General features: G+C 38.5%; 1 protein-coding gene across 6 annotated transcripts in view; it reads left to right on the top strand.

Moving 5' to 3' along the window:
- GRM8 (glutamate metabotropic receptor 8) overlaps positions 1-12197 on the top strand; it is a 570836-nt gene that overhangs the window by 484635 nt on the left and 74004 nt on the right. For all 6 annotated transcript variants that reach the window (XM_075928371.1, XM_014573390.3, XM_014573388.3 and 3 more), the window contains one exon: positions 9375-10310. In XM_075928371.1, coding sequence (XP_075784486.1) covers positions 9375-10310 — 936 coding nt within the window. The remainder of the gene's footprint in view (positions 1-9374; positions 10311-12197) is intronic.

Raw genomic sequence — 12197 nt, forward strand, 5'->3', positions numbered from 1 at the left:
GTGGAGGAGCCACACTGTATGTAAGAGAGAACTATGAGTGCTCAGAGCTCTGGTGTAAAATTGGAGAATAGCCCATTGAAAGTTTTGGGGTTGAGATTAAAGGTGAGAGCAACATGAGCAATGTCATGGTGGGCATTTGCTACAGACCACTAGATCAGGAGGAATATGTAGAGGAGGATTTCACAGGCCCTGGTGCTCATTGGGGACTTCAAACTCCTTGAATTCTTCTGGGAGAGCAATGCAGAAAACCCAGGAAGTTTTTGGAGAGTAATGGGGACAACTTCCTGTTTCAAGTGCTGAAGGAACCAACTAGAGGCCATGTTCCTGTTGACCTGCTACTCACAAATAGGAAAGAATTGGTAGGAGTTGTAGAAGTAGGTGGCAACCCAGGCAGCAGTGAACATGAGATGGTTAAGTTCAGGATCCTGACAAAAGGAAAAAAGGAGAGCAGCAGATATGGCCCTCAAACTTCAGAAAATCAGACTCTTAGTCCCTCAGGGAACTGATTGGCAGGGTGCACTGGGAAGCTAGTTTGGGAAGAGGGGAAGGAGTCCAGGAGACATGTTTATATTTTAAATAAGCTTTATTGAGAGTGAGGAATAAACTATCCCAATGTGCAGAAGGAATAGAAAATATAGCAGGGTGACCTGCTTAGCTTAACAGAGAAAACTTCAGTGATCTTAAACACAAAAAGGAAGCTTACAAGAAGTGGAAATTTGGACAGATGACTAGGGAGGAATAAAAAACCAGTGCTTGAGCATGCAGGGATATAATGTCTAAGGCTAAAGTACACTTGGAGTTGCAGCTAGTAAGAATATGAAGAAGGTATATGAAGAATAACAGAAGGGTTTCTATAGATATGTTAGCAACAAGAAGACCATTAGAGAAAGAGTGGGACCCTTACTGAGTGGGGAAGAACACTGATAGACCCTGGTCATCTTCAGGTGGAACTGAATCTGTGATGTCTGAATCTGTGACCCCTGGAGCCTCTATCATATGAGCTAAAAGCTAAAGCTATAGGGCAGACTCATTATTCCTTCTGGGTGTGTGTACACTAGGAAATTATTTTGGAATGACTACATTGACTTAATAATTCCCGATTTTACAAAACTAAAATATCATCTGCCTACTACAGGGAAGCCTCAAAATGAGTCTGAGGCATGCTCTGTTAATGTGTGCGTACTACTTCAACTTGGAGCCCCCGGAAGCACTGGGGTGTAATTAGTTCAGATTACTCTGGGGAGTAGTTATTTTGAAATAGTGGCACCAGAGCATCCACACTAATGTTATTTTGAAATAACTATTTCAATATTAGCATTATTTCCTGAGTAAAGCAGGAGTACAGATTTGAAATTAGTGCTCCATTATTTTGAGATATTGGGTTTGGTAGTGAGGACGCTCTGCTTATAAATTTGACCAGTGCTCTGTAGGTGGTCTCAATGCCACTAGATGGGACTGTATACCACACTCAGAAGGTGTGTGAGTAACAGAAGGCAATAGTAGATCCAAAAGTAGATGATGTGGAAAAAGCTGAAGTACTCAATGCTTTTTTTTTTTTTTTTTTTTTTTTTTTGCCTTAGTCTTTAGTCTTCACAGACAAGTTCCCAAAGTGCTGCACTGGGCAGTACAGAATGAGAAGGAGTTGAGCAGCCCTGAGTAGTGAAAGAACAGGTTACAATCTGTTTAGAAAAGCTGAAGATGTACAAGTCCATGGGGCCAGATCTGAGAGTGCTGAGAGCATTGGCTGATGAGATTGAAGAGTCATTGGCCATTGCCTTTGAAAACTCATAGCAACTGGAGGGAGATCCTGGTTGATGTGAAAAGTCAAATGTGGTGCCATTATCTTTAAAAAGGGGAAGAAGGAAGATCCAGGAAACTAAGACCAATCAGCCTCACTTCAGTTCCTGGAAAAATTATGGAGCAGGTCCTTAAGGAATCCATTTTGAAACCACTGTAGGAGAAGAAGGTGATCATGAACAGTCAACATGGATTCATCAAGGGCAAGTCATTTCTGACCAAGTAATTGCCTTTTATGATGGGGTAATTGGCTCTGAGGATATGGAGAAATCAGTGGACATGATGTACCTTAGTAAAGCTTCTGATACAGTTTCCCACATAATTCTTGCCAGCAAGTTAAATAAGTATGGTTTGGAAGAATGGACTATAAGATGGATGGAGAGCTGGTTAGATTGTTGGGCTCAACAGGTATTAACTATAATAATATAGTCCAATGTCTAGTTGGCAGCCAGTATCAAATGGAGTGTCCAAGAGGTCAGGCCTGGGGCTGCATTTTGTTCAACATCATTAATAATCTGGATGATAGGATGGATTGCACCATTAGCAAGTTTGCAGATAACAGTAAGCTGCTGAGAAAGGTAGATATGCTGTAGGGTCGGGATAAGATCCAGAGTGACCTACACAAATTGGAGAATTGGGCCAAAATAAATCTGATGAAGTTCAACAAGGACAGGTGCAGAGTCCTATACTTAGGATGGAAGAATCCCAAACACGGCTACAAGCTGGGCACCGACTGGCGAAATGGCAGTTCTGCAGAAAAGGACCTGGGGAATACAGTGGATGAGAAACTGGATATGAGTCAACAGAGTGCTCTTGTAGCCGAGAAGGCTAATGGCATATTGGGCTGCATTAGTTAGAGCATTGCCAATAGACTGTCGGAAGTGTTTATTTCCCTGTATTCAGCACTGGTGAGGCCACATCTACAGTATTGTGTCCAGTTTTTCTACGCCCCCCCCACCCTTCATTACAGGAAGAATGTTGGCAAATTGCAAAGAGAGGCAAGTGGAGGGCAATGAAAATAATTAGGGGTTTGGGGCACATGACTTATGAGGAGAGGCTGAAGGAACTGAGCTGATTTAGTCTGCATAAGAGAATAGTGAGGAGGGATTTGACTCAACTACCTGAAGGGGGCTCCAAAGGGGATGGAGCTAGGCTGTTCTCAGTGGTGGCAGACACAGAACAAGAAACAATGGTCTCAAATTACAGTGTGGGACAGCTAGGTTGGATATTAGGAAAAACTATTTCACTAAGAGGATGGTGAAGCTCTGCAATGTCTTACCTAGGGAAGTGGTGGGCTCTTCATGTTTAGAGGTTTTAAAGGAGAGGTTTGACAAAATCCTGACTTGAATTATTTAGTTGGGGTTGATCCTGATTTGAGCAGAGATAGGACTTTTCCAACTCTATTATTTTGTAATTCTCTAATTCTACTATTTAGCTTCTCCATGCCTCTGTTTTTCTAGATTTAAAATGGAGATAATGACTTCCCTCATAGTATTCCAAGATGGTTTTTAATGATAATTGTATTTAATTTTGTTATTCAGAATCTTCATCTAGTCTGTTTGTTTTAGGACTGAATTATTTTATAACTGATATGCAGTAAAGAGCAGCTAGAGACTCATATTTTTGTCAAGCTTTAGGCAGAAGTCTAAACCTGGGCATCCAAGAAATGACAACCAATATTCAATGTGCAGGAAAGCATCAGGCAGTGTGGTCAGGGACTGACATTTCACAGCAAACATGGGAAAGTTAGTAATGAAATTGACGTGACACTGCCATTGGCAATCCAGATTCCTGACAGTTTTTATCTCCAACTGTTTGCATTCTGATGGATTGGTTGCCCTTGACTTGTTTCCTGTGTACACATCCATAGTTAAATATTTGTAATTTTTAGAGTGTAAATATATTCATCCTGTCTTGGGAGCTATAAAAATTGGCTGGCAGGCCAAATCTAATGATTGTCATATTTAGGCTCATAATGAATTAAATTCACGTTTGCTAATCCAGTTTCAGTTTAATTCTGAGTGTAATGATTAAGATTACTTGGTTGGACAAGGTATATAACAGAGTTTAATTTGTACTTTAGGAGATATAGATGCCTTATAGAATGCAAAAGGCTAAATATTAGACTAAATTGCATTATATCACATAGTTGTTTTGGTTCAGTGGTGAAACTTTAGTCAGAAAAATAATAATTGCAAAACTAAGCAAAAATCTTAGAAAGAGTGGTAGGTAACATTTTAATTCTTGGTCACATTAATAAGTCAGGATTAGAACATGTTTTAACTCACGTTAACTTCCAAAAGTCCAGAAGTTGCCTACCTCAGTCTAAATGAAAACATTATCCTGTTTGTTCAATCAATACCATCACAATGCAACATTTATATCCTAGAGAGAAACTGCCAATGTATGACTTCCTCTGTCTATAGCTAGTATTATTCAGATCATTACAGCATTATCCTTAAAAATATCTTTTTGTTATTGGATTATCATTGAGTAAATATCAGACTGTGAACTAATATTTTTTTAAAATTGAAATACAAAGTATTTTCCTAGATATTAATTATAATATTAAATATCTTGAAGCAGTTTTTGGGCCTTGCCATAAAAGAGGCCTGATGAAAGCTCTATAAAACCATAATTTATTCTTCAGTTTCTGTCCTCAAGAAAGTCAGTGGGGCAGCCCAGGTAATAAGATCAATCTTGCTCTCTTTCTATTTCTCTGTTCAGGTTCTGATGTTGTCATGGGTCACTGTGTTACCTGAAGAAGGGCAGAATTTGGTCCGCTGTCATTCATAATTGAAAGTCTGCTTCAAAAATCTGTTACATAACCTATTAATAACATTACTAGTTTGTCTCCTTTAATTTCTGAGAACTCTGCTAATTAAATTAGTTGCTAACTAGCTAAAAGAATGTAGGTGACAGGAATGTGAATATGCCTGCTGTATGCTGTATTGTGCCTTGTATTAACCCAGCTCTCACAGCATTACTTTTTAGTTTTGCTATGAGAGGTAAAAGAACAATTTTAATTGTAATATTCAAAAACGGTTGGCACTATTTACTTAGTGTTATTACAAAATTGCATTTGCTCTGTGTTTTCACACTATTTAGCTGATATAGTAAGTTTTAGGCCTGTAAATCTGAAAAAAAATTACACTTCCATCAGTCACTCATCTCCTAAATAGTTGGTTTTTATGATGGTTATTCCTATTTAAATAGCAAGGAAGCCACAGTCTCTGTATCCTGACAAATTAGTTCTAAAACTAACAATATTGAAATTTAGGGAAATAATTATACATGCTGCTTTTGGTTATTATGTGGATTGTCATTAGGGGCATATCTATACTTACGTGAAGATTGATGCTCTGCAGGTCAATCTTCTGGCATTCGATTTAGCGGGTCTAGTATAAACCCCTAAAACGAATGCTGAGGACATTTGTTGCCAGCATCTGGTACTCTTCCTTTTACAAGGAGTAAGGGAAGACTGTCGAGAGCATTTGCTCCCATTGGCTTTCCTCAGTGTGGATGCCACCAAGGCTTGGCTTAAGGTGGAGTTTTGTATCTTAAAATGACCTTCCTGGTCTAGTGTAGAACAGGCCTAATAGAGTGGAAAATTACAAATCTAATGCTTTTTTTTTTTTTTTTTGCTAAGGGAAGTTTAGACACATCTTAGTAGCACATAAATCTATCAAGGACTTTGGTTTGATAATTCAGAGGAGATGCCAAATTTGAAATAATAGTCAGGTTTAAAGTATTACCAATAATAAAATCTGAGCTAGGCTGTTCTGCACTCACTTAGCATGTGCAATAGATTAGGATGGCTTTAAAACAGTAATATGTCTTGTTTTGTGATTACATTGTAGAAGAGAGCACTAAGCAACTGACACACACATGTAAGTACCAAAAATGAGCTACCAGAAATAAAGTTTACCAAGAATGATCAAATAATCTGAATAGTAATAGAGATGTAGCTGTGTTAGTCTGGTCTTGCTGAAACAAAAGACAGGACTATGCAGCACTTTAAAGACTAACAGGATAGTTTATTAGGTGATGAGCTTTCATGGGCCAGACCCACTTCCTCAGATCAATATGTGGAAGAAAATTGTCATGACCAAATATACCAAAGGGATACAATAAAAAAGAGCACTTTCGAAAAAAGGCGTTCTTCCTCGTGAAATGAGGTTTACCGCCATCGAAAGAAAAGCCGCGTTCTTTCGATTTAATTTCGAAAGAACGCGGCTGCAGTCTAGATGCAGGTGAAGTTTTCTTGAAAAAAGGCTACTTTTTTCAAAAAAAAACCCTGAGTTTGGACACAGCCTATGCAACCTTGTTTGTTATATAGCTAAGATATTTCTAAAGCACCTCTAAGATAAATTATCAGCTATATATGTGTATGTCCCCAGGTGCTGAGTTATCCCCCACCTATGCAATAAATACACTGAGGAGAAGTTATGGAGAGATGGCCAGCCAGCAAATCCACAGGATCAGGGCTTCTATAGAAACAGTGCTGCATGTGAAACCCTGTGAAGGGGAAAGGATTTTGAAAGTCATCGGGTAACCTTGGATTTAGAAAGCCCAATTGTTTACTATTACTACTTGGGAAACAACCTCCTTTTTCTCCTACGGTTTAAGGATTCAATAAAAATCCCATAAGCAGGGACTCATAGATTTTCCTATCCGCAACTGAGCTTTTTTCTATGTTTGGGGCAATCTGGACCCATGTATCTAATCTTAAAAAAAAATCAGACCGGAAAACTGGGGAGAAATAAAGTGAGATTGTTGATAAAACCCATCCTCGCCTCAAATATTGACTATTTCCTATATTTCCATACATTTTTTGAGCCTTGAAATATCACTCTCTCTTGGATAATTCTAGGTGTAAAAGCCTAGAATGATTGCATTATATTTTTAGAAAAAAAGAAGCTCTTATGGTGAGTTTTTCTAATATTCATAACATTATACTGGCATAATATGAATTATGTGGAACATAGTTTGTGTGCCAAATCTGCTGGAATGGAAACTATAATATGAATCAATACTAGTGACATTCTCAAGATGGGCATTTATTACCATTTTTTTCACTGGATCATGTAACTTGTGAGACATTCTAAAGTATTTACCAACTGTAAAAGTTTTGAGGGACACTCAAGAATAGTGACAGGAGGTGGATGAAATGTTGTAAAATACTGCATAGTTGTAGATTAAAAGAAACCATACCTATTTTGCTCAGCTGAACAAGGAATAATACCATACTTTTAGTTAGCACTCAGAATTCATAGCTACACTTTTCATTCATTCCCATTAGACGAAGCTAAATAGTATGATTGTTGGTCTTGACAATCAGGAGGACTGTATAACAGCCTAAGATATGTCTCACTGTGATATGTCTGCAGGGTGGCTGGCCTGCATTGGCTGGCTTGTGTCAGCTGATATAGGCTCATGAGGCTCTATGTGTGGCTCAGGAGACACTGTGTTTACCATTGCCCATGCACAGGGTTGCCAAATTATGCTGCTTTTTATCCACAGAGGTTTTCTCCTACCAATATTACTAAAGTGACACATACTTAAAGAAAAGGCACGTGAAGTGAGGTGTGTGCTGGTAGCACACAACATTGACTGTGAGAGCCGTGCACTTCCTCTGCTTCCCATCAAGATGCCACCATGATTCAAACAGCACTCCCCACAAATTCTAGGTACCCAACCTCAGTTAATAGAATTACCCTATCCTGGGAGACCATCTTGGTTGCGACAATCTTGCAGCCCACTGAGATGAAGGAGGGCCAGTCATGCAGCCCACTCACTAGCCTAGGTTGGATTTCACTGGTGTAAATGTTCATGCTTTGCCTGGAGGCCAGGCTCTGGGACCCTCCACAATCATGGGGGCTCAGAACCTGGGCTGTAATCTGAGCCCAAAAGTCTACACTGCAATTTTAAAGTCCTTCAGGCTAAGCCTCATGATCCTGAGTTAGCTGACACAGGCCAGCCACAAATATTTTATTGCAGTGTAGACATACTCCTGTTGACTTGAGTAAGCTTTGTCTCAGGCTCTTAAGCCCAGATCATCAAAGATTCAATCATCAAAGATATTTAGGCACCTAAACTCCCATCTATTGTAATGGGAATTAAGTGCCCAAATCTCTTTCAAGATCTAGGCCCCAGTGGTTTAGTTATGAGTGAGTTTGTTTGATGCATCACTATAGTTGGGCACTTATGCTGTGAAGAATAAAGTGAACCAGAAGGTTTTACATGGTACAGAAGAGGGAAAATGAGGTTCTGCTGTCACATCAACATGGCTGTATAACCGGAAAGCTGGGTGCTCAGCTGGGTGCTCAGCTGTCAAGCGGCAGTCTAATGGGATGCTGCTCTCTGAATTTTGTGGAAAAACCGCTGAGACCAAAATGATCACTTTCACCATGCTGTCTTTACTCTGTCCTGTGCCAGTAGAAGGTGAAAACACTCATGTCACATGAAAGTTTTTTATTGTTGTTTTATTTATGATTTATAAATCCAAAACTGTGCTAGGCACTTTACATTCAAGTATGAGGACGCAGTCCCTGCACTTAAGAGCTTACAGTCTAATTATATAAGATAGATGGGGCATGGATGCAGCACAAAGGAAAGGGCAAGATTCTCCCATCCTTATAGTAAAACATTTCTCTGTAAGTAGCTCTGTTTCAATCAGTGGGACCCCTTGTGAAGCAAAGTGCTACTCAACCTAGTAAAGGTGGTAGACTCTGGGCCAAGGTGTACAAGTTAAGCCAGGGTCTTCTTACATCCATGAGTTTTCTTGGCAGACTTTATTATATTTTTTGTGGGGGAGACTTCCTATTTTGTTAGATGTCATTGTGTAGAGATTCAGGATTGATGGGCCTTTTGAAACAAGGTTGTGCTGTGTATATGTACTTTAAACTATAAAACCTGGTGGACTGAGGTGCAGCTGTGACATCTCATTAAATTATATAATCATATTGTAGTGTGTTCACCTTTTATGCATTAGAAATGAAATAAAAAAGATATTCTGATGTATTTTCATAAAAGGATGAAAATATAAACCAATAATAGGTTCTTCTTGGAAGAAATGGCATTATGTCAAACGGAAGTGGAGCCTTCCCTTGTCCTTTTTACTCTGTCAGAGTTGAAGCATGGAGATTTCAATCTGTCCTTTTCCTGTACCAGAAATTAATTCCAAAACCACATATTCAACATTTCCTAATTAAATGTTTGAAAACTACTGATATTTATACTTGCATGTGATTAGTTTATACACTTATTTATGTACGACTTTTTGCTTTTAAACTAGCCCAGAGTCAATAAATCTCTTTACAGATGTCAATTTGGTCAGCGGTAAAGAGGTAAATAGAAACTAATGACACTCATCAAGACCATGGCATGAATGATTTATTGGGCACAATCATTTAACACTTTCATAAAGTCAATATATAGGAAAGAAACAGGTTTCTTATTATGGTAAACTGTATTTCTACTGTCAGCACACTGTGATTTATGACAAACCTGTGGCCAGGATCAGGATATTATAAATGAAGGAAAATGGAAGGCTCATTAATTTTTTATACCCATAGGTAGAAGACATGCAGTGGGCTAACAGAGAACATACTCATCCAGCATCTGTTTGCAGCCTGCCCTGTAAGCCTGGGGAAAGAAAGAAAACAGTAAAAGGAGTGCCTTGCTGTTGGCACTGTGAACGCTGTGAAGGGTACCATTACCAAGTGGATGAGCTCACCTGTGAACTGTGCCCATTTAATAAGCGACCAAATGCCAACCGCACAGATTGCCAGCTTATCCCAATAATCAAACTGGAGTGGCATTCTCCCTGGGCCATCGTGCCTGTGTTCATAGCTATTCTTGGAATTATTGCAACCACCTTTGTCATCGTGACATTTGTCCGCTACAATGACACACCCATCGTCAGGGCGTCTGGGCGTGAACTCAGCTATGTGCTCTTGACTGGGATTTTTCTCTGTTATTCTATCACTTTTCTAATGATCGCAGCTCCAGACATAGTGGTCTGCTCATTTCGACGGCTCTTTTTAGGACTTGGCATGTGCTTCAGTTACGCTGCCTTGCTCACAAAAACAAATAGAATCCACAGAATATTTGAGCAAGGTAAAAAATCTGTCACTGCTCCAAAGTTCATTAGTCCGGCTTCCCAGTTGGTGATCACTTTCAGCCTCATATCCATGCAGCTTCTTGGAGTCTTCGTCTGGTTTGCTGTCGATCCACCACATATCGTAGTAGACTATGGAGAGCAGCGGACACTTGATCCAGAAAATGCCAGGGGAGTTCTCAAATGTGACATTTCTGATCTTTCTCTTATTTGTTCTCTTGGATACAGTATTCTCTTGATGGTCACATGCACTGTCTATGCTATTAAAACAAGAGGGGTTCCAGAGACCTTCAATGAAGCAAAGCCCATTGGATTTACTATGTACACCACCTGCATAATTTGGTTAGCTTTTATTCCAATCTTTTTTGGTACTGCACAGTCTGCAGAGAAGGTAAGTGACAATAAAATTAAGAATCAAATATTAACCTGTCTTTTTCAATTACAATATTTGTAATATTATATTAATCCGGCTTTATAAATTACTCATTGTGAATGTGAACACAAATTCCTAGAATATTAAGGATTGGAAGGTAATGGCATGTGTCTTGGGAATGGTATGTTTTCTAGATTGTGTAACAAGATCTGGGAGGTGATTATGACATGACTGACATAATAATTTGGTCATTTTCTGGACACAGCTTTTCCTTAAATGACTGCTTCACCCAATGTGTATTATTATCCTTTCATAATGCTCCAATCTGCTATATGAACTGCTATAAACATTTGCTGCCTAGCACTGATCTGTTGCAAATGGATATATTTAAAAAACTCCATGAAGATCTGCTTACACTTGTCAAAAATAATGAATAACATTTGGTTGAATGAAAATCATTACCTTTACCTGCTTGCCACACATATGAATGAACGAATCTAATATGGGGAGAAAATGCCAAGTAAATTGACTATCTATCTTATATAAACCTTACAGAAGGGCTCAGTTAATTAATTAATGGCTCCTTGAGGAAATCACTCTTCTGATGAAGGGTTCAGTCTAACATGTTCAGAGATCAGCTCTTCCTTGTCCAGTTGACAAGGTCCTTTTGTAATATCAGTCAGGGAGAACCATATATAATCTCTCATACATTTAATTCTGTCTCTTTTGCTTCAAATGGGAAGAGAGAGACACATGTCAACTATGTGGATTTATCTCCAGAAGACCTTTGGAAAGATGGTAAATCCAGTAGGAATGATCAATAAAATATAGATCAATCACCAAGACAGTTTGGGAAATCTTGAAAAGCAGAAATGTAGGATATGAATTCCTGCACCAGACCTTCCCTCTGTTTCCATTCCAAATGAGTGGGTTTTTTTAAAAAAATTTTTAAACACCCCAAATATTTTTCAGGAAATGGACTACAGAGTCTATCTCCATCAATATATATGCAAAATAGCTACATGCTTTTGGCTGGCATACTCCCCTTGGCTACAAAATTAAAAAAGTGGTATTGGGTGACTAAATAAAACACCTGCTGATTCAGGCATGAAAATTTTCAGGGTGACCAGAGCTTATTAGTATGATCGTTTTCACTTCATAGATCAATGTGGCTTTCAACCAGCTTTCTTAACAAACAAACAAACAAACAAAGCATTAAGCAAGCTTGCAGCTGAATAAGTCAGACTATCTCAAAGTCAAAATCTTGGACCTTCCATGACTTGCATGGCCTTGTTCAGAATGAAAGGCCATTATTATTTTATGGAGAATTAAGCACTCAGGCAGTGACACAGTGTAGGTTCAGTATGTAAAGTTGAAGAATTCTGACACTTATAATTGGAACAAGGAAACATGTTTATCTCATAAACATATGTATGAAGAGTTTAAATGTTGATGTTATATACTCGTGTGGCTAGAGATGCAATGCTTATTATTTGAAAAAGAATGTTTTACCATCAGGGCATCCTGAGTTTAGTGAGGAATGGCACTTGTGGCTAAACAAATGCATTTTCTATTATCAAGAAATACTACTTGGCTGGTGGTTCTTCAATGACTTTTAATTTACACAGTAGATTCACATTTATTTGACACAAGAGATGACACACTCTCCACTTCTAAAGAAGAGAATAATAACCACTCTGTTTTTTTCTTATGGGAACTACCAAAGTGGACATTTGAACATACCTAATAATATCTTCTGGGTTCTGGCACTAAACTTTGTTGGTTAGTTGTTACATTTAAAAAAATTGATAGGTTATTCTTGTACTTCATATAATGACTTTCAGGAGGGAAAAGCAAATTAAAATGCTAATACAGGAGTTTTGCAATTCAAATAATTCTTTTTCA

Source organism: Pelodiscus sinensis, chromosome 1 (assembly GCF_049634645.1).
Source record: "Pelodiscus sinensis isolate JC-2024 chromosome 1, ASM4963464v1, whole genome shotgun sequence".
Taxonomy (NCBI): domain Eukaryota; kingdom Metazoa; phylum Chordata; order Testudines; family Trionychidae; genus Pelodiscus; species Pelodiscus sinensis.